Source organism: Electrona antarctica (assembly GCF_951216825.1).
Source record: "Electrona antarctica genome assembly, chromosome: 2".
Taxonomy (NCBI): domain Eukaryota; kingdom Metazoa; phylum Chordata; class Actinopteri; order Myctophiformes; family Myctophidae; genus Electrona; species Electrona antarctica.
Genome location: NC_136807.1, coordinates 41,632,683 through 41,656,215, shown reverse-complemented (window position 1 = coordinate 41,656,215; position 23,533 = coordinate 41,632,683). Strand labels below are relative to the sequence as shown.

General features: G+C 40.9%; 2 protein-coding genes across 2 annotated transcripts; one reads left to right on the top strand and one right to left on the bottom strand.

Moving 5' to 3' along the window:
- Positions 1-46: 46 nt before the first annotated feature.
- cfap276 (cilia and flagella associated protein 276) lies at positions 47-956 on the top strand (the record flags this gene model as incomplete). Its single annotated transcript, XM_079515480.1, has 4 exons — positions 47-160; positions 267-382; positions 548-663; positions 886-956. Coding segments are annotated over 4 exons (417 nt in total), but the record flags the coding sequence as incomplete, so codon positions are not given.
- Positions 957-1,543: 587 nt separating this feature from the next.
- Positions 1,544-22,618, bottom strand: smc5 (structural maintenance of chromosomes 5). The gene is made up of 24 exons (XM_079524643.1): positions 22,354-22,618; positions 21,435-21,576; positions 21,093-21,145; positions 19,681-19,843; positions 18,806-18,940; positions 17,808-17,948; positions 16,790-16,951; positions 14,613-14,684; positions 13,948-14,203; positions 13,246-13,400; positions 12,662-12,775; positions 10,877-10,971; positions 10,332-10,464; positions 9,887-10,060; positions 8,874-9,043; positions 8,447-8,570; positions 7,255-7,377; positions 6,519-6,644; positions 5,981-6,076; positions 5,751-5,855; positions 4,400-4,519; positions 3,867-4,046; positions 1,945-2,040; positions 1,544-1,850 (listed from the first exon to the last, which is right to left on the bottom strand). Exons 1-24 carry the CDS (start codon positions 22,527-22,529, stop codon positions 1,710-1,712), a joined length of 3,252 nt encoding a protein of 1,083 aa, XP_079380769.1. The 5' UTR covers positions 22,530-22,618; the 3' UTR covers positions 1,544-1,709.
- Between the last annotated feature and the right edge of the window lie 915 nt (positions 22,619-23,533).

The following is a 23,533-nucleotide window of genomic DNA, read 5'->3' as shown; positions in this document are numbered from 1 at the left end:
CGACCGCTACACATATACATCTTCTCCAATTTAACAGAGAGAGCCATTTGATAAACCGGCCCACATTGCCCAAAATGAGGAACCATGGAGTCGTCTCTATGACAAAGGAACTTCGGCCAGCATCCGCCGGGGTGTTATGTATTATGATGATGACCAAGAGGTAAGTCTGTAATGATTTTAGCTATAAACTGTAACATGTCAATGCAAAATGCATCACAATACACCCTCAATACACCTAAGACCTTAAGTGTCATTTTCCTCTTCAGCCTCCAAAAGACAGCCTCGACTTCCATCTGAAATCCATTTACGACCACCACAAAGAATTCCTCCAATCGAAGAGCCAGACTTTATATCAGAGGGAGACAGTTTCCCATGACCATGGGTGGGTGTTCACAAACAAGCAGGAATAATACATTGGAGCACTGAACAGTGAATTGCGAGCCACCCGCTTGTTTTCAGGACACATTAACACCCTTGCCAGTGGCCACTCACTCCCGTTACTCAATTGAATTATAAGTTGAAGTAGCCTATGTCATGTACTTAACAGGGGGGAACTGAAGAATCGCGAAAAAGGGAAAGTCCCACACCATTATCTGGAGAAAGATATCAAGATGTGGGTCAGCATGCCAAAATGCTCCATTTACAGCATTCAGGGATCAATAGGTAAGGTTTACTTGTATTGTTATGATCAATGGAACAGCTTGATTTTAGTCAAATCTATTAGCCATCAAACCATGGTATCTTTGAGTACTGTCAGACCATTGTCCAAACATGTCACCCACACATTCCACTCTTTCTTTTTAAATTTGCAGAATTTGTTTCTAGCCTTGGACATTTTGAACAGTGTGCTCCTAAATAGTGATACAATGACCTCTCTCTTCACAGAGTCTCACCACAATGCCTCTACAAACAGGGGGTATTCAAGGAAGCATGATGGTGGCTTCTACTGCACCTAAAGAGTGAATTCACATTACATTTATATTATGTTCTCCAACTGCTACCAATATCGAGAACCCCAGAAATAAAGTAATTATTTAACTGGATATTTGTACATTCTACAGGGATGACCATTTTGAATGCCGGTGTTAGTGGGGTAAATGGCAAGATGCTTCCTCCATACTCAACACTATAACTACAGCCAGATAATGCAGCTAATGTGTCTCGTGACGGGCCCTGGTGTCGCTACTTTGGACCGGGAAGGCGTGTTAGCGCATTTTGAATTTGATTGAAAAGTTTTAATATAAATAGCATCTAAATGTAAGGTTGTAAACATGCTAATCGGTGTTGTGAGGATGAGGGGGTACCTGGAAAAAATTCTTCCCCCCAAGAAGTAACTGGGCGAAAAAAGTTTGGGAACCCCTGATTTAGAAGGCATTTGTAGAATCAGCCCCAGGTCTTAAACTAAGGGTTAAGAACTGTAGAACTTAGTACAGCATATGTATATATGTGTATTTTCTGGACAATTACAGTACGGTATGTTAGATATAGGTTGGCTATTCTGATGCATTGAAGGATTGAACAATCATTATTTGAAAGGGATTCTGAAATTAGAAGAATTTATTTGAAAGCCATTCTGAAATTAGAACAATTTATTTTAATCAAACAAACAAAGACATCTTACTAAATAACAATAAAACTGTAAAATGTAAAGTGGTAAAATACAACCGTATGAAATAACATAATAAAGTAAAATAACTTGGCCAGTGTTTTCAGGCCTTTGGTTTGGCTCCGAATCTCCCTCTGCGCCTGATGAAGGCCCGTTCATCAAACTCATTGGAGACCAGTATATCTGGACCATTGTTGACCAGCAGAACCACCATTTCTTTACCATACTGCAAGTTCTGCAGGAGCTGAAAACAAACAATGATGTGGAATATTTCAGAAAAGACAAAAAAAACAAAACAAATTGTGACCATCTCTCTCTCTCTCTCTACAAATACTCACTTTTGGTGTGATGAAGAAGTACTGGGATGTGCTCTGCTTGCATGCTGTTCGGACCACAATATCAAAGACACGTCTTTCGTTTATAGGATCCATTCCCTGTTTGTTTAGGGGAGCAAAGAGAGGTACAGTAGGTCAACCACATAAAGAAGACTATTTCTTTACTGGCTCTGAACCGCAGGTAGATGCATGAAATGTGCATCTTGACCATATATAGTACATTGTGTAGGTTTGAGGACTAACCCCTCATAATCAACTAGCCAGCGTATATCACCAAAAAGCAGCATGGGCGCAAATAGTAGCAGGGGGTCTGACCCCCTTTTGTGCGCCGGTTCAAATAAACACCGGTGTCCCAAATAATATAATTTGCAGTTTCTTCAGCCTAATTTGGGTCCGCCCGGGCTATTATTTGCAGTTCATTCAGCCTAATTGGAAATGTAACCAAATAATGGCCTAGTGCACTGCAGGCCAGTGCAAAAATAAATAAAAGCCTGCTGCTTTTTGCATATTAAACGGCAAACGCCCAGCCTACTATTTGGTGATATAAGGTAAATAGTCTGTGGTTGATTAGGTTTTGTAGTTTCCCCAACATGCTGTATATTGCTGCAGTTGGTAGTGATTAATTCAAAAGGGTAGGACTGCTGCCGGTACAGATCAACATGGAACAACAGAAGCGAAGCGGCATCACATATTCCCAGGTAACAATCGTCCATATTCAGTATAGCTATATTAACAGGACCAGTGTGTGTTCTTGTTATGGAACAGCCTTCTACTACGCATGTTTAAATACTAGAGGTGCTTATAGAAGAAAGGTTAGAGACTTTCTATGGAACAGGGTAGCAGATTTATAATGATTCAATCTTTCTAAACAATGATGGTTGATACATTCAGGACGGTCCACATTAATTTGTATTTTGGGATGTTCCAGGAGGATGGTGAAAAAAAGGCAGTTAAGGCAGTTTATCATGCCTTCATGTCTTCGGGCAGGCTGAAGACATGATAAACTTTTGTTTTGGAAAGGTCAAAGTCACAATCACAGGCAAGGGCAAAATTATTCACCGATATCGGAGGTGGGAATGTCATATCTTGACATTTGCAGCGATATGTACTCTGAGCAGAATCTTTCTAGTTGTATTAATTATTAATGTTGTAGATAATTCCACCATTAGACACTCAACATCTAATGGAGGGGGGCATGACATGAACCTTTTTTGAGAACCACTAATTTACATTAATCCATTTAGACCAGAGTCCTGCCGTATATACAGTATATTTCCAATGAGATCCCAAAAACGTACCCAAACGGAATGAGATTGAGCAGGCGTGCACGAGAAATTACGTTCTCCTCTGCAAGTAGACAAATTCATATCTAGCTAGTATATAATATAAGATTTATAAGATTTGATAAGTATATAAGCTCTATATCTGGTTAATTGCGGGATGATGGAGGATTTTGCGGGGTATTTAAATACTGCCCGTGCCCGCAACATTTTGCGTGGGTCTCCTGCGGGTACCTACTACCGCTGTGTATCTCCAAGTTTGTTTTTTTGTAAATTAAAGCCCTACTTCATCGTACAAGAGTGCCTCACAAAAGTAGTGAAAATAGCAGATGTACAAGCGCACAAAGCCTCGATTTCAAGAAGGAACGGTTTCGGACATACAAGGTTTCCACCCGACGACAACAACAGCATTTAACCATTGAGGATGGGAACCCCTTTTTACCATTCAATCCAGGAACTAGCTATGTACAGTATAACATAATTAATTTTGTAATTGTTTGAATAAATATTTGAGTTTTTTTCAGAAAACTTCAAAGGATTCAGAAGGCATTTTTGGAATCGGCCTCAGGTCTAAATGGATTCAAAAGTAAATATAAGGATAAGGATTTAGAAGCCACCCGGTGATTTTAGAATGGGGTCGAGTACCTGGTTGATCTCATCCACCACTCTGAAGGGGCAGCGGTTGAGCTCCTGCAGAGCCATGAGGTAGAGCATGGTGGACACACTGCGCTCCCCTCCACTCTGGTGGTGTGGTGTGAGCTCATGAAGCTGAGTGCTGCTGTGGAACTTCACCCGGATTCGGATCCCGTACTTGTCGTATTCTTCCTAAAGTGGGCACACGCCAATCATTCCACAACAAAAAGAAGAGTTAATTTCAGGCACATCTCTCTTGTGAATTTGACATTTGGATGTACGGTAATTTGGATGTGATGTCAAGCAGTGGGTTAGCTGAGCTAATGCACCATTTCTTATAATTACTTTAAAATATTGTTCGATTTAATGTCAATTATTTTCTCCCCAATTTAGAAGTTTCACATTTTGTGGACTTCATTGCATCCGATCCCACCAAATTATTTTTGTGTACGGTTAATTAATCAATTGCATTTTGTAGTGTGGGGCAAATGTTGGTGTTCATCATTGTCTCTGAGTCCTGTGCACGGAACGCAGAGTCTCCATACCTCATTCTCATAATGCAGGTCAACCTCACCGACACACTGCATGGAGCGGAAGAAGTCACTGAACTTCTCATTGATTATTTCTACCAGCTGCTTGAGGGGATTAAGCCAGCGCTCCTTAGCCTGCAAGAAACCCAGACAAATAAAAGTACACATAGACGGGAATATTACAAACTGAGGATATGTGCAACATTTCATAATATCAAATGATAGTATCCCTGCAGGCGCTCTTTTGTCATGTTATCCAATCAGACTGCTCTATTAGCTATGTGGCCACTCGAGTAGAGCCAGAGCGATAGAACAATTATTAGTTATTATTTGACTTTTTTGAGGACTTTTTGAGGACTTTTTTGAGGCAATTATACAGCCGATGTGTCACAATTTTAAACACTTTCAACCTCGCATCCCTATTTTGGGCATGTCATTATAGGTGAAAATTGTCATTTTCAAAAATAACAGATAAACAAGCTCACAACGCATCGCATTGCATCATGTGAGCCAATAGATCTCGTATTTTTTCTTTTAACAAAACATTGGTAATGGTCTAGGACTTTTCCAAATCGGGATCAGAGTTCAGACCCAAAAATCTTACATTAGTAGGGCTCTAATCTCTCAAGACAAATTCTGCTAACAGCAGAATGTGTCAATATGTAGTATTGTTGTTGGTAGGAATAAACGCAGCCAGGAGGAAGTGGCGTAAGAAAGCAGAGGAGGCAAACAGAGTTCCTGTTTCTACACAAAACATCACACCCGTGTGAACTGAGTGGTGTAAGGTCTTATATAGCCTGATCAGCTGTGGCCTGACGTAATGAAATCACACCCGGGTGAACTGGGTGACCATAGCAACCATGCTAATTTTTTGGTACGAACAGACACGTAAACTAACAAAGCTGAAATCACACCCGGGTGAATTGGGTGACCATAGCAACCATGCTCATTTTTTGGTACGAACAGACACGTAAACTAACAAAGCCAGTTGTAGGAGTGGTTTACACCACTCAAAAAGGAGGTGGTGCCTCAGAGGTAAAAACAAAAGGTATTTTTTTAACGGGCACTAGCCCCTCCTATGCACAGCTTTGTGTGTTTGTACCACAGAATGTGATGATTTGATTGGATGAGCACGGAATGCGATGATGTATGATGATGTAATATGATAAGAGTGTGCATCACTTCACACAAGTGTGATTTTCTTTTTACCGAATGGTTTCCCAAATTGGAAGGGCTCAAAAAGATGAGTCGGCACTAATGGGCTCTGGCCTGTTTAATGGGAAACTTATGAACCAATAAGAATAGCAGCTTGTGCCATTGCTTCTTTTTATATTACTGGAGGCTGCGCCTGCTACTTTTAACGTACCTCTGATATGTTCTGTCTGTAGACATCCAGTTGACTGGTCTTGTCGGTCACCTCTTTCTCAAGGCTTTTGATTTCCTGCTCGCTCCTGTTGTATTCTTCAACAACCTAGGAAACAGTGTGGGATTGGGAATGTAAAAACCTTTTCCCTGTCCCTGGTAACATCTTTGACGGGGCACCTGAAACATTCAGGTTACTAATGTGAACTCCAACTTGAGTGAAGATTGACTTACATTCTCATTGAGGCCAGTGAAGCACTCTGCCCTGGACCTCTCCTCGTTCAGCATGACGTCAATCTCGTCCACATTATTGGGGAGATGGCTAAGAGACTGCACACAGAGAAAACATGGCCGAGTGACATTTTAGAAATATAAATTATGTTGATATAAGATGTTGTGGCTCACGTATACAATTTGTAACATTTCAAAGGCCACTTGCCTCACATTTCTAGTGGCTTACATGAGTCATTAATGTCCCCCAGCTGTGATTGGTTGACTGGCCAGTGGCGACACTTGTCAGTGAGCCAATGTATTGAGTCTAGTACCCAGAGCTATGAGCCATTGTTTCTCTTATACAAAATAAACAAGGCTTTAATCTGAAAGTGCTTACTTTATGTAATAATGGGGGAAGATTTGAAGGAAATGCATTATTACTATTAATTGCTCAGCAAGGGAATGAAGTCTTGTTTTCCCTTCACATCCATCACACAAATACTTATTCCTCATTCTCTCAGTAGTATAAATCAATACAAAATAAAACTTGAATACTGACAGTGGCCAAGTTGTTTATGACGTCCTCTCCACCGGTCAAGTTACATATTTCCCTGAATTTCCCCATCTGGCATCTTAAGGACTCTGTCAGTACTTTCTTCCTCTGGTCCAGATGACTGCATGCTTGCTACAAAGGTAGATAAATAGTTAGAGCACAAACCATAACATGCAACAAAGTGTATGTGTAGAAAGATGTATGATATTTACAGTGTTGGGCAAGTTACTTTAAATAGATAGTGCCGCAAAACTGCCGCATGTCAGGTTGGCACACTGATGTGCCGACACAGCACATTAAAGCAGTGTGCTCGCATGTCGATCTAATTAACGTGTTACATCCAGTCTAAGAACGGCTTTGAAAATGTTTAACACTTGTAACACTTCTATATTCTTATACGAGTTGCAATTATGTACAATAAGTTAACAATAGTTTATCCTCAACAGATGGTGACACGCGTTGTTTTAGAAAAGGTTGACGGTTTAAACATCCCATCACTATTGACCGCTTACTCAGCTGGTGGACAAAGTGTTTATTGCACTTAAAGCTATTATGGGACTTACTATAATGAATAAAACATTGTTTTAATCAATCTGTAATATAGCTGCTGGTGGTGTTCTCTCTACTTTTCTACAATTCTCAATAATAACGCAGCAAGACTTGTGTGTGTGTGTGTGTGTGTGTGTGTGTGTGTGTGTGTGTGTGTGTGTGTGTGTGTGTGTGTGTGTGTGTGTGTCCTTACATCAAGACCTCTGAGTTCAGCCGCACTGCTTCTAAGGTCCTCCTCTAGTTTGGTCTTCTCTGCACTCAGCCCCACAGTCTCCAGAGCTAAGTACACCTTCTCCATGCTCAGTGCTGCTTTCAGCTACACAGATGGAAAAGACAGACAGAATATTGTATGCTGGCCTATTATCAACCTATTAAACAAGAACCTTGGTTGAGATATAATCATTACCGATATTCAATTGAAGCAATAAAATCCTCACTGAGTATTATAGTGCTACTCACAAGGCTTTATCGTCAGTGCCTACATGTACAGGCATGAATTTTGCATCAAGGTTTTCATCAGTGCCATCATATGTTTTACACTCAATGATAAACTGCAGCCATGACGCACAAAAATGGAATGAAAAGGATGAAGTTATACATCCAAATATGGTTTGAATGAGAAGATATTTCCTTCACGGTCATAATTGCACGCTGGGGTGTTGTACAAGGTGTCGTGAAAAAGTAGCCAATCTATGAGTTCACAGTCTGTGTTTGGATAAAAAGAATGAATAATAAAATAATAAAACAAAATCTTTCAATGAATTGGTACTTTTTCCACCGTCGGCTGATTCTCTTTATTCTCTATTTCCGCTATTTTTTTAAAAAAAAACAAGAAGGGCCGAGGATATAACATGATGAAAACTAAACAAACAAAAAAAAGCAGTATGCAAGACAATAGGATGAAAAATAATGAAAAAAAAAATAATCATAAAATCTGTTCAAGACAAACACAGAAAGCAAACGAAAATACATCGCATGGATGCAACTGGGACGTATCCTCAGTGATGTATCCCAAGGTCATCGGGGTTTCGGGTCTCGCAAACATCATACCCCTCACTCGGGTGACCCAGCCGGGGTGATCAAGTCCCGACTTACGTCCCAGTAGCTACCCTCGATCAGACCTTTTACAGTCTATGGATCAGACCCACTAGGGAAAGGGCCGCACAATCCTAGTCCCCCCACCATGTGGAGGGACTAGGCTCTGTGGGTTGCCTCCTGTCCGGGCCCCTCCTACGTCTCGAGTACAGCGAGGACCTGTGTGTTGCACCAGACTCCCAGCAATAATATAATAACACAGGATAAGAGTCTTAACACCGACAATTCTTTTTAAGTCTACGACAGCTGTCAGGTGGGGTTCTATAGCATCAGCCATTATGATTCCATACCTTCATCTGGGCAACAAGCTCGGAGGCTATATCCACTTTCTGGGCATGGACTGCTGCAATTTTGCTGTTGATCTCTGCCTCAGCCTTCTTCAGGTCTATGGAACCCTGCTCCATCTGCTTCAGACTATAAGCACCAAGAAAAGAGGGACTTTTTGTTTCCTGTTCCTTCTACTGAGACTTTCTGTCTGTCCTCCTTGGTGTATTGTATTGTATTGTATTGTATTGTATTGTATTGTATTGTATTGTATTGTAGTGTGTGTGTGTGTGTGTGTGTGTGTGTGTGTGTGTGTGTGCGCGCACACACACACACACCGGCCCTGTCCTCCTGGGTGTGTGCGCATGTGTGTGTACTGGGGTATTAGGCCTGTTAAAATGATGTTTTAATATTCCTTTAAAAAAAACACTACTGTGTAGTGTGTGTGTGTACCTGTCTTCCTTGGTACTGATCTTTTGCTCCAGTTGTCTCTTTTTCCCCTTCATCTCAGAGAGGCGCTTCTTCTCTGCTCGTAACTCGTTATCGCGATGGTCCAGTTGCGAGGCTCGCTGCTGCAGTGTTTTCAACTGCTCATCAATCTCCTTTAGACTCACCTCACACGCCTGGCCACCGTAGACAGAACAAGAATATCAGTCATTTCAACTATTTTTAATATAATCTAAAAAGATAAGTGAATCACCTTCAAGCACAAAACAGGGCTATATATATATCAACTAATCGGCAATTATCACTCAACCCCAGAATCTCTAATCTGGGAGGGAACATTCTTATTGTCACACATACAATTACTTTATCAAAGTTTAAATGTATTTATTTATTCAATCAATTCAAAACCAAACGAATATTCTCTCAAGTTTTCCTCACAAAACACATCTCATTCTCAGTGGGGGAAATGTATACATTTATGTTAAGATGACATGAATAGGTGCAAAAAGTAATTTGAGGTGGGAGAAATACTATTAATGGATAATCATAGGGATGCCCTGAGCCCCAAGGTTTGAGAACCACTGTCACTGTTATGGACTCCCAAAAAGCAGTTCACTCAGTCACTAAGTGCCCCCTACTGGCGTCATTGCAGTTGTCCAAGTGACAGACAACCCAGCACTTGTGGGGTCACAAGAGAAGCCCATCCGAAGCCAGAACTTTTAGACCACTGATTATTTTCAAATCCATTCGCAAAGCTTTGATTTGATTATTTAACCACCTACTGTACTGTCCTATTCAAAAAAGTTAAAAAATAGCTGATATAAGCTACTGGTTTCTGCTATTTTTGAAAATGTTAGACTTAATATTCTCCTATGACATGCCCAAAATAAGGATGTCAGTTTGAAAGTGGGTAAAAATAATTGCTGATAGCGACGTCATCAAAACAGTAAAATAAAGGCTGATATATTGGCTCAACTGATACATCGGTATGGCTCGACCTGGGTTCATATTTCCCTCACCTTAAGCTGCTTCTCCACATTGCTTTTTTCCTCAGCATCCACTGTGATGTTGAGGTACTGGGATGGGTTGATGGCCGAGTTACTGGTGCTGATCTTGTTGGAATAGAAGGATCTCTTCACTTGGTACCTCTCATCACTTGTGTACAGTATTCTTAGGTTGGGCTCCTCAATCACCTGTGATCAATCACGGATGTAAACAGAGGGATCAGGATCAGGATAAAAGGATGCTCCTAAACATTTAGCAGTTAGTGTCTACATTTCATTAATTCTCTTTTGTCCCAATGCAATCAAGAGTTATTTATATACAGTATTTGACACTTCAAGTTCTGCTCAAAGCATTTATCAGAAATAATGCAGGTAAACTAATAAGTCAAATATATAGTATATAAAAACTAAAGATAATCAAATAATACATGAATGCATTAAAGTGGGAAGAGGAACGGACCCTTTTGATCATGCTTTTGGTTTTGTTGTCTCCCACGGGGACATCATGCACCCTGTACTGTTGACACAGGTAACTCATCACCTCGTCAGGGGCGTCAAACATCTCACGCAGGTAAGAGAAGAAACCGAAGCGCCTGTAGAGAAATATCATATACTTTTCTTTATAGCTGCCTGGGGGGGATTTCGATCCAATACTGCATTAGTTAATACATAGTACATAGAAAAGCAAACCAAAACACCAGAACATAAATTATACATACTCCCTAAACATTGCCATGTAAAGATTAAGAATACCAAGTAGATGTGGGGCATCAGTCCATGAAAACACAATTAAATATGTTTTTGTTTTTCCAAGAAAAATATTTTTGACTCTACCTCCTGACCCGGTGCCTGGGGGCTCAACTAGGCCGTCCCCTAAATATATTCTCCGCAAATAACAGATTATTGCCAGATCGATGTTCACCCCAAAAAAGGATGCTAGGGTTAAAGTGTGGCAGTGTTCATTTTTCACATTTGCTGAATAGAACAGGACAAGGTGGCACTCACTTCAGGGACTCGAGAGGTTGAGACGGAGGGCGGCTGGAAACTGACTCTGCTGGTGCAGAGATGGTGTTCACCCTTAAGTTCAGCCTGTCACGGACCTGGTGATCAGGACACAGACAAGGTTGGAATATTAACATCTTATTTGGGGAGATTGTGTCAAAACAAGTTTTCCCACAGATGCAGAGTTGAGGTCACGTAGGTGAAATTCAAAATAGAAAACAAGAGAGCTCCTTGTTATTCCTTTGATCTGCAATAGCTCCGTTTGTAATAATGAACAAGTCTCACACAAAGGTAGAGCATAGAGTCACAACTATGTGATGACAATTATTAATTGACATTAACATTCTGTGGAAACACAAGGTCAACCATTACCCTTTTTTTAATTAAGAAGATTTCTTCTATTGATGACTTGACTTGAATAAAAGTCGGACACACCACCCATGACCTCATTTTGTATTTTAAAACAAAATGCCAGACGCAATAGTTTGAATAAATGTCTGCTATATAGCAAAATAACAATAAATGAATGCTCTTGTTGTGATTTTATATTTATAATATTTTTTTAATTTAATAAGCCCTTTAATACTGTATAAACAGAATGTGAGAATATCAGGAGCGGGGAAGATAAACCAGCCACTTAATGCATCTTAGGTCGATCACCATATAGCCTACAATTATTATGCATATGCCATGTTAGCTATGCCTACAGTTTATAAATCATGCTGAGCTAAACATGTGTTTTAATTTTGAAGTATTTATATTTAAACAAGATGAAGAAAGACTCCCACACACAGATCCCCACACACAGTGACAGCCCTCCATGTTTACGCACGACAGACAGACAGAATATTCTGTACACTGCAGTGTTTTTAATGTGCTCGTCGTCATATTTCGATGAGGGCTTCGGTCTCCTTATTTGACCACGTAAAATGAATATCCCTTCTCCGCCTCCCACTGTGCAGCTCCTTATCCGCCACATAGTTTGCTTCATTTCCTTTATTTGCTACGGATTGCATTCCCACCTGCACCGAATCGAAATCAAGTGCGATTGGAAGCGAAGCGAAACCCCCGTTTTTGGCAGAGTAGAATGCGGTTCTTTGATGCGCATTAGGATTTGAATGAGCCTTCACACCTGCCAAACGAAGCGCACTTTCGGACAATACACAGCAGGATTCGTTTTAATCGCAGTTAAGCTTTCTGGTGTGAATGTCACCTTAGATTTGAACAATCAAGCAAGCATACTGTACATCTCGAGTCAATCTATCCCACCTGACTCTGGAAAACTTTTACCGCCTTACTATTGAAAGTACACTCACCTACTGTATTACAGCTTGGTATGGAAACTGTGGTGAAAATTGCGCAGCGTATCATAGGCTCTTCATTGCCATCAATTGAGTCCATGAACAAACAACGCTGCCGGTCTAAGGCCCTTAGTATCATCAAGGATGCTTCCCACCCCAACAATAGACTGTTCTACCCCAACCACTCAGAGGTGAAAGGGCAACAGATGCCCCAAGACCTCAACCAGCGGATCCACAGCTTCTTCCGCCATTATTCTATTGAACTCTTGTGATCCCCCCCCGGACAATATGAACCCTTCACTGACTGTATACACAGTCTTTTCTTACTGTTTTTTATTATTGCTACTACTAACACTTTTACATTATTATAATGATTGCTTTTTTTGCATTGGATTGATGCCATGTAAATTTGTAAAATAAATACACTTGTGTAAGTTGTGTTGAATAACAAAATAAAATCCATCCATCCACCCATCTATCATCTGACCTCTGTATTAAACTTCTCCATGTCATCCTTTCTCTGGAAAACAAAGGCCCGCAGGTCATTGAAGGCGATGTGATTCTCAACATACTTGGCAAAGCGGCTGTCCTTCACATTTATCTGAGAGAGAGAGAGAGAGAGAGAGAGAGAGAGAGGGGGGGGGGGGGAGCATTCAACACAAGCTGAGAAGAATCCATCAACACTTGAATGTGTGAAAGATGTTTCAGCAACGTCAAAAACAAAAACTCAACCTCAATGTGTCGGGATGCGTTAAAAAGAAACAGTTACTAATAAAGAAATGTGGAAAAACCCTTAGAAAAACAACAGTAAAACTGTTGTTTGCGTCGTGGGATGACAGCAAATTACTAATGACACTAGGGATATATAAGTTGACAGTCAATTGTACATAAAACTGAAATTGAGTGGCATGGCATGTAGGATGAGATGTACATGGCAATATCTGAAAGGTGGAAAATCATGTCAACTGTTTTTTTACCCCTCAAACCTGGGTTTGTGGAATGGCAATTTGGCAAAAGTAATCTCAGAAGAGTGTGTGCCAACCATGTGAGATGATAAAAGTCTCAACTTACCACAAGCATGATGGGCTCATGGACATTTCCAGTGAACATCTCTCTGTTCTGCCTGAGCCACTGGATGCCGCTGTGTGTGTCCTTGTGGCGCCGCCTGAGCGTCTCCTCTTTGACGTTCATCATGTTGTTCATGTCATTCAGTCTTTTTGACAGACCTGGGGCAAACATTGTCAACTTGACATCAATGACAACATAGCTAGCATTATGTAGAGAAGACACTAGAGCAGTTTGGACAATTAAAGCCTCTTTTATTAACAATTAAATTGAAGATGCAGTAGCATCCAAATGTCAGTCATTACTTTTTGTACTTAATAGGCTTTAATTGTCTGAGCTGCTCCAGTGCCGGGCTTGTCTTCGTTTGGCTGAGGCACAGCAGTAGACTCCCTTTCATATGCTAAACTCCAGATTAAGTTGGTAATAGGTGGCAATAGGTTATCTTAACTTCTCCCTATATGAGTGTATGTTTTCCCCCCCGTATGTGCAATGCTACTGTCCTGCTATACTGATCTGTATTTTGAGTACATATGTTTATATGTCTGCCGAATTGTCCTTTTTTTGTGCGTGATTTTGGTTAATTTGCTGACACAAACTGCAGAAAGGTAAATAAACATCTACGTTAAAAAGGAAAAAAATGGTGTTTTGGTAATATATCAGTTGGTGAGTGAAGGTTGAGTGATGCGCGTGTGTGTGAGACTCTCGCACTTCTGAGTTCTGCTTGGGTGTTGGCCCTCCTCCTGCCGAGTCCATCCTTCTCTCCATCGATGTTGGCCCTCTCCTCCTGGATGGTCCTCAGCTCTGCGTTGACAGCCTCGATCTGAGGAACCAAGTCTGGCTGGTTGGCGACGTTTGCCAGCTCCGCCCTCAGCTCGTCAATCAACCGTCTAGTGTTGAGGAGTCGCTTCTGGCGGTCTTCCTCCTCGGTCTGCTTGAGCCTCAGGGACTGCTTGATGTCGTCAATCTAAAAAGGACAGTGTGAGAAATACATTGTGATGGGCTTTTAACCAATTTAGGCCTGACGTCGAAATTTGAAAAATGTCTTCTAAATTCACGACAGTTTTCTGAAATACCTATGTTTCTATATCAGTGGTGCTCAATATTTCATGTCAAGGACCCCAAAAATTATATGTAATAGACCACCGACCACCATCTGAAAATATGCTGTTTCAGGGACCCCCCCAGAAGCAAATATTTGAGTTAAAAACGTTCGCTCTGAAAGAATATATATTCAAAGATTTGTGCCACATTTTCACGATTTTTCAAAAATAGCAGATCTACAAGCCGGTAGTGTAGAGTTCATGGGCAATACGATGCATTGTACTGTACATGTACTGTACATGTGTATTGTAAACATTTATCAAGAGTCTCACCTCTTTGTGCTTTCGGTCCAGATAGTCCTGCTTCTGTTTGCACTTCCGAGAAGCTTCTTTGATGTCGGCAGACTGAAATAAATGTCAGGTTTATGATGCATGTATGTCTGTTATGTCACCATGATCAGCATTTTAACACCACATTCAACTCTGGGCATATTATAAGGAATGTACTACGACAGCTATTGGGCCCAAACCACACAAATGATTTGCCATGCAACACCTTGCAACTAGTCGCAACTCCTTGCAACAAAACAGTTTTAAGGACATGTCATGACAATGCAACTCCTTGCAACTGCCATTGGGGATATTGGTTGCATGCAACTACTCACAACTGTTTGGTTGCAAGGGCGAATCATTGGTGTGGTTTGGGCCCGCCTTAGGCCTTTGATGCAACGATCGAAAATGTCATTTTGGGAATGCCATTATAAGCAAAAATGTTGCAAGCTCACTTATTTTTGCCATGCAACACTGGTCACACCATCATACGGCGAAGTACAAAACAAGTGGTAAATATTTTTGAATTTTAGATTTCAAACCCTCGTGTCTCTGCATGTCATAGATGCAAATTATTCCCAGAGTACCAACTGCAGTTGGTACTCTGGGACAGAACGAGAACGAGAAACATATTGGCTTTTAATATGCTCTCAAGGAGAATATGAATGCACGCTGATGCAGAACTGCACAGAAATAGTTTAAATAGCTGCTCAATAGCCATACATAGAAGGCATATTTCTGGTTACGGCCAGCTTTTTCACTCTTTTTGAATATGGTGTTGCATACAGTAAATCACATGATTCTGTAAATGCACTGGGATGAGAAATTGGGAGGGTCATTTAGGCCCATACATAAATAGAACTAACGTAGCGAGTCAAAAAGACTGTTGTTGTTGTTGAGACACTTGCTTTCTGCTGTGCAAAAGTAGGATATTTAAATAAAATGTTGCACAAGAAGTGCAATGCTATTCTCAAATCCTTTCATCCTGAAAATTAAATATGCCAAGTTATTTGCAGCAGTGCATGATTAAAAGGGAAACTTTCAGGGTGTCTTACTGGTAGGGTAAACTAAATTTGTCCTCTACATTGCATTTGATTTCCATCCTAACTACTTATAAAGTCCAGAGTATATCGCCCATGGATCAAGTCCAGTTTTAATGCTAGTACATATGTCAAGGGCAATGGCAGGAGAATGTTGTAACTAGCAGAAGAAACTAACAGAAGGGACACGGTGAGCGCATACAAAGTTGCAAGTCTAAACAATTGTGAAGTTGTTTTGTCGATTTGCTTGTGGCTCCGATAGCCTTTGGTTGAGTAAAAGTTTGTTTTTGAGGTAGAACATTTCTAGCACTGATAGCACTGTTATACCTGTTGCTACGTAGCTAGTTTATCCAACATATATATATTTTTGAATTAAGCAATCAAGCACTGTAAAAGCACAATGAATCAATCTCATATAACTGGATGAACTAATGTTAAAAGTCAAATAGATTTCAAACAACAGAAAATAGAAATCATGCCAATGTTTTGCCATCTGTGAGGAGTGGACGCTGCCATCAACTAAAATACCTGCAGTGAGAAGAGTGGTTTGCACAGCTGCACAAACAAGATGAAAGGAGGCTCCCCTGCAACATTGCCAGAACGTTTACATGACCCTCATATCTAGAGTTCAGGGGCTTTGTCAGAGTAGTACCTGTCTGTCTGTGTCCCTATTGTACCCATATATGGGCATATCATATTTGTTTGAGTGACGTGGTCCTGCCTCTGGGGTGTTTATGGTTAGTAAGAGTGACATGGTAGTGTTCCGCCGGCCGTTCCCCCCTTAAGCCAATTTTAAAATAGGAGAGACAATAAATTGGTGCATGCATTTTAATAATGGTTATCCACCATTCAGCACCTACAATGAAAAGGCGGCATTCACAGAGTTGATGTATCAGATCTCTGATTTATGATTTTAGTTCTCCAGTGGCGCAGCCTAGATCAAACACTCACTAATGATTATAGGTGATGAATATCTAAAAAATATGAATTATGCAGGATAGCAGGATCCTACTATCATGACCAATGACCATTCAATACCTTGTTATTCAAATATTGTTACTTAGACGATCATTGTCATTCTGCAGGGTTAGATCTAGTACTGGAACCGAATAAGGTAGACAAATACCCCTCCCTCCTGACCTTGGCCTGTAACTGGGCCTCAACTGGCCTCAGCTGCTTTTCAATGGTCTGGGTTTTCTTCAGAATGGGTGCCTGGGCCTGCTTCAGGCTGGAAAACAGACCCTTTGCCTCGTCACGTTCTTTCTTCACATCTTCAAGCTCTGTACGAATCTTATTATATTCCTGAAAATTGCAGAAAAAGGAGGTTTAGCGTGACACATAACATTACATACATACACTGAAACGTCACTAGAAACGTCATGAGTGCCAGAGTTTTGCAGAGGATTCTGTACTGCATGATTCTAAAACATTTTCATGTTTTCCCAAGCTGATAAATATTTGGCCGCGGCGCAGACTGCCTTTCTTCAGTTGAATACTGTGGCACAAAAAACGGCACACTGATGTTGATAAATAATACACCGCGTATTGTATTTCTATGTGTTGCTATGACTGAATCAGAGCATACGAGCGGAGTGGAGCGGGGGGAAATGCAGCTACTATATCAGGTTGCAAGACATGACACAAATATATAAAGTTGTAATGGGGCGAAAATTGCGACTGTAGCTCAAGAGGTAGAGCAGGTCGTCCAATCATCCATGGGTCGGCGGTTCGAATCCCGGCTCCTCCTGTCTACATGTCGAAGTGTCCTTGGGCAAGACACTGAACCCCAAATTGCTCCCGATGTGCTGGTTGGTACCTTGCATGGCTTCTGCCGCAATCGGTGTATGAATGTGTGTGTGAATGGGTGAATGTAATGCACAATCTATGTAAAGCGCCTTGGATAAAGGCGCTATATAAATGCACCATTTACCATTTACCATTTAATTTGTTGTCCACCTTGCAGCGTACATTGCTGGTGTAGCATGTTCATTTAATTAACATGGCAGAAGCTACAGTATGTGGCAGTTGTTGCTGCTTGCATCCATGATGCTTCCAGCTTCCAGTATAGTTTCAGGAATACACACTAGCTATGACAGTGCACTTTCATTTATCGGAAGAAACACACAAACAGAATGTATGTTATTTCTGGACCACTCACCAACCAGACTTTCTTCCTTTCAAGCGTCTGGATCAAGGCCAGATGCTTCTTCTTCTCGTAGTAACGGTTCATGTCGACTTTGTTCCTCTCGTTCCTCTGCTTGGCCCTCTCCAGGAAGCTGGCCTTCTCCTTAAGACCGTTCTAATGCACAACAACAAACCACCCACAAAATTAAAAAAACTGTTTTCACAGGAAAACTCTAACAATTACTTATGTTTTCTTCTGTTTGTAAAATAGGATAGCTGGAGCAGGCAATTTGTCATGGAAAGAAAATACTGTTGTTTTCATTAAATATTCATCCCATGATTTTTGTAGCCCATTTTTTTTACCCAGTCAATTGTCCAATCCTGGGCACTACACTTCCTCTGCCAACCTGGGCTGGGGAAAGCAACGGACTGAACTCATGCTTCCTTCAATGCATGAGGAGTCCAAGCCACTTCTTTTCTCCTGAGTTTCCCCCAATTGGATGTAGCACGTGGAAGGAACACGTTATTCCAGCCAGTTCCCCCCTGGCCAGGGGGAGGCAGTATAAAGACCAGGATTACTGCATGTTTTTTGTGAGGGTAGCTACCCTAGAGGGCACGGGGAGAACATGCAAACTCTCGCCAACCCCACATAAGGTATGGGCACTGATGACGTGGAGGAGAGAACACGCCCCCAGCGCCCAGAGCGTTGGGGGCTGGGAATCAAACCCAGGACCTTCTAAGCTGTGAGGCGACAGCACTACCGACTGCGCCACCGTTCCCCCTGAAAATACTGTTTTGATATTGATAAACAACTGCCAGTACTAGGGGATTCCCTTCGCGTAGCCTTCATCATCCACACAGTATAATCATATTATCCTCCCTGGTTCAATGAATGTGTTAATTTCTCCTACCCATGCTTTTTTGTCTCTCTACAATTCTGTCCAGAAAAGGACAAAAAATAAACATATGTCATTGCCCTCTAATCTTAATGACAGGTAAACAGGTGTGTTTGCCAGTGTAAGCCACACTCACCTCCAGGTCTCGTTCTTTGGTGCGAAAGTTCTTGAGCTCACAGTGATACTGGTACATCTCCGGTGCTCCCACTGACTTTTCTGTGGCCTCCAGTAACTCGATCTTGGTCATTTTAGCAAACTCACCCACTTTCTCCTATAGAGACAAATCAAGCCCAAGAAAAATTACAGGTCTCAAGAAAAAAGAACATTTACAGGCAACGAGGTAAGATATAAGAGTGTATTGTTGATTTGCAGCTACTACTGTGATTTATTGTTGAGAACCAGATAAAATAGTCAATGATAATTAAACAATGCAAAAGAGTGTCTTGAGAGTGTCTGTCTCCACAGAATCATCAGGAACAATGCGCATTACATGTGAATGCTGTATTTCTCGAATACAAAAAGCATGGCCAATATATTGGTTTGACCGGTTATCGAGCATTATTATTTGGTAAATTATATTTACCTTTTTTAATTACATGGTATCAGCGGTTATGCAGCCAATGTGATCAGATTTTTTTCCAATTTCAACCTGCTGTCCATATTTTCTAGACATTGTAAGCAAAAAATGTTGAATTTAATATTTAAGTAGTTAAATAAAATGAAGTTTAGTTTGTGTGGATTTTATATTTACCTGTACTTGTTAGTTTGCTTGTTCCCAAAGTGAAATGTTAGTTTCATATACTTATTATTATCTTTCAAAGAAGTATAATGCATTTATATATTTTTTTGCCCATATAAACTTTAATCAAATCAATTTTTTTACCTATTTATTTTTTCTTTTTATCTGTGGTCTACTGTAGGACTGTCCATGATCAGGATTGGACCGAAATATCTAGCATCAGTTTGGCTCGTCATTATCATCATACAGCCATGGTCTACGGTGGTACACACCTGAGGTAGGAACTGACAGAGGTTGCTGACTTGAATGCGCAGAGCCCTGACTTCTTCCTCCACTGCCTTCTGGCCGGAATGCTTTCCATTCAGTGTCCACACTGACATGTTGTTCTCTACAGTGATTTCTCTGCTAATCACCAGGTTACCGCCATTCTTGTACCTGAGAATACAAAGACATTTGAGCTTTGCTCTGAAATATACTGTATAAGGAATCCAATGCAGATAAATTAAATTTAACACTGGATTATATTGTTTAATTCACATGCCTTATAAAAGGTATAAAGTATAGCAGCCTTGTGTTCCTAAAACAGAAAGATTGGGTATTGGGTAAGACTGACGTTATGTAGCTTTCAGGACCTTTCACTGCTTTGTCTCAACCATTACTATATGGCTCTGGTCTCAGCCACCGCGGTAGATATTTTGACATTCCGTTTTTTTTTTTGGAATGTTGCCACTACTGTTGGAGCAGCCATAAACTACACAGGTTCATCCCGATGTTCTGGGCATCTTTGTAATGTTAGTGTTAGTAAAAAGCAGGTAAAAGAGTAACGTTTGAGGCAGACTAACATCAGTCACTTTTCCATTCACTGTAGTAGAAGGAGGTGCGGGGAAACCGCAGATATGTCGGCTCCGCCTACAGGAAATACGTTGCCTGCGACCATGAGACCCGTTTCTGAATCGGTCTATAGAGCCCTGGAGGACAATGTATATTGAATTGCTTATGTCGCACACAAATCTTAAAGGGATAGTTCCGATTTTTTTTACTTAAGCTGTATGAAATACTTGCCATTAATATAGTGGTTGCAACTGTATTAATTGATTGCCCGAGTCCCGTGGTGGGAGTTCTGCTCTGGTTTTGGTCAATATTAAGTAGTTCCGGTCATTTTGTGTGGGGCACTGGGGCCACGCAGTAAAAGTAAATTAATTCACAAAACTAACGTCATTTGAATTGTTGACCTATTTGAAAAATATTAGCGCAACTTTCATTCAACTTTGACCCCTCTATCACATGGAACTATTTTTGCGCGTAGTGATATGGACACAAAACACTTGTGATAGAGGGGTAAAAAATGAACGAAAGTTGCACTAATATTTTAGAAATAGGTCAACAATACAAATTAATTTGGATTAATTTACTTTTAATGCGTGGCCCCCCCTGTGCCCCCCACAAAATGACCGGAACTACTTAATATTGACCAAAACCAGAGCAGAACTCCCACCACGGGACTCGGGCAATCAATTAATACAGTTGCAACCACTATATTAATGGCAAGTATTTCATACAGCTTAAGTAAAAAAAAATCTGAACTATCCCTTTAAACGCTTGCTGGACCAAACACTATTTACTACTATATATTTTGTGGCACAAGCATTGTAAACTACAGTTGTGGTACTCAAACATGACTCACAATTCAATCTTGACTGAACCTTTGTTGCATCCCCGCTTGACATAGAGCCCAACCTATAGGAAGAGAACGATAGGAACTATTAGAGATAAGAATTAGAATCTATCATCAATATCATCAACCACCGACGTAGCGTTAGTCCAACATGCAGGAACCGTTCGAACATGCGTTGCTCCCGTGCTTTACGGATCCATTTAGTAAAATGTTCACACTCAGAATTCTGACCGTAAAAGGATTTTACGGTGTACATGTCCCCATAAATACATGTAGTTCAGTGGCAACAGTGTAAATGCATACTGTCTTAGCTGTACGACTACAAGACCAACTATTCATTATGATGCTTACCTTGTCACCTCTGCCCATGACAGTAGTCTTACCAGCCAGACCCAGACATATAGCACAAACAATACTTGACTTGCCAGTCCCATTGGCCCCAACAAGCATATTAAGATTAGGGCCTGGTGTCATCACAGCATAGTCGTAAGTCCTGTAAAAGTAGAATATGATAGAAAGCTTTGAAAACAATGAATAAAGCATATTTACTCTTTTGTCTGGAACTTGATCTGGTGTATGCAGTTAGTTTGAGAAAATAATAGCCTACTTATTGTCCAGCAGCCACCATATTATTCACATTTGTTTCTACAATAATATGAAGGACTCTCCAGAAGTGTATTTTTGTTTATCATCTAATAATTGGGTATTAGCCCAGTGGTTCCCAAACAGTGTGCTGCAGCTGCACCATGTTACATCACCGCAATATATACAACTATACAAAACGTTTTTTCTGTATTATATCAGTACTTTATGGGGACTTGAGTCATACACAAAACAGAGTTTTGATTTCACTTTCATGTCATAATAGGCAGACATGTAAACAATTGCAAATATTGTGTTATTATCATTCCCACCTAGCCCCTGTCTTGTCTTCAATTAGCTAGATAGTTGATGGGCACTTCTTCGCTCTCTTAACGTGTACTGTTAACACAACAGGAACAACGTCCATGTTGCTTACTAGACTAGAGGAACGTTGACTACTAGTTGACCTGGTCACCTGGCTAGCTAACTGCAGGTTGCTGCAGCTGTGGTGTGTCAGTAGTGGTGACTGGTCTTGTCTCTGTCAAGAGACAAGTTAACCATGACATACATTATGTTAACGTCACTTGGAATGTGTTGCTACGGTGTGTGAGGAGTAAACAGCATTAACAGTTCACGTTAATTCGTGACTTATTTGACAGGCTGACAACCGCCCGTAAAGTCCACTTACAGGAAGTTGCGGAGTGTGATGCGAACTATGGATCCTTCAACGAACTGGTCGGTTGACGTTCCTCCTGGGCGCACATCGTCTTGTTCACTGGCCGTTGTTGGGTGTGGAACATTACTATTGTTGTAAGTATTGGCAAAGTCGTCGGTTTTTCGTTTTTTTTTTGTAGGACCGGACATGTTTAACGTCTTTCATGTGTTTCTTCCTTGGCGCCAGTGAAGTGAGAATGTACTAGTCTCGCTGTCCCGCGTCTTCGCCAGCCACAACACGGTCGTTTGCCATGCGCAGTGAAAGTCGTTCGCTGGTTGGACAACGTGGCGTCACGTGTGCAGAGCCATAGAGTAAGACAGAGTTACGACATTGAGGGTGCAGAAAACAGCCTGGTCACGTGGTTCATGTACTCGCGCGAGCCCATAGACTCCAATGCTAAGAGCCTGGCCCCATGAAGTGAACGGAGTTGTCGTAACTCTGTCTTACTCTATGGCTCTGCACATGTGTACACACAATGTTGCGTAACTTCCTGGATCCCACAGCCTGGAGGGACATTTTCAGTGTCTTGCTGTCTTTGTCTTTGATAATATTGTCCTTGATATTAATATAGAGATTAATGACTACTTAAACATGGTCAGGCAGAAACACAACAAATAATAAAATAATTATAATATACTCTCCATTGGAGAGTATATTATAATTATTGTATTAGTTGGAGAGTCTCCAACTATGTAGCTAAAAAAAAACCTGCACAATTTATCTGACAACTGATTGGCCAGTCAGTCTGGCAATGGGATTCATACTCCAGTCCAGTTGGTCACCCCGCTTTTCCACACTAGGTGGCGACATTACATCTAAAACTCCAAAGAACACAGAAGATTGCATGCAGAGACCTGTACAACAGAGAAAGACCTATGACCATTGACCTCAGAGATAGACCTACCATCTTTTTACATTTGAAAAACTTGCTATTTGTCCCGAAAAAGAGACTACGAAACCCTTTTTGTATCAAAAATCTTTATTGATTGAAAATGTATAACAGTTTGTAGAATGGGTACAGTTGAACAATCTGCTAAAGAGAATGAAACCAGAAAAAGACTTGTTTACATCAGGTCCTCCATTTTCAATTCATCAGAACATTTCAAGACATACAGATAGGCTGTTGGTAGGGCTTTCCACATTTTAGTGGCAT

What these genes read in the sequence shown, in the direction of transcription:
- smc5 (XM_079524643.1), bottom strand. Translation starts at nt 22,529, where the DNA reads ATGTCCGGTCCTACAAAAAAAAAACGAAAAACCGACGACTTTGCCAAT. An exon ending in TCTGTCAGTTCCTACCTCAG is followed by an intron (nt 18,941 to 19,680) that starts GTGTGTACCACC and finishes TTGTCTCTATAG; the next exon opens with GAGAAAGTGGGTGAGTTTGC. An exon ending in AGCTTGTTGCCCAGATGAAG is followed by an intron (nt 7,378 to 8,446) that starts GTATGGAATCAT and finishes CCATCTGTGTAG; the next exon opens with CTGAAAGCAGCACTGAGCAT.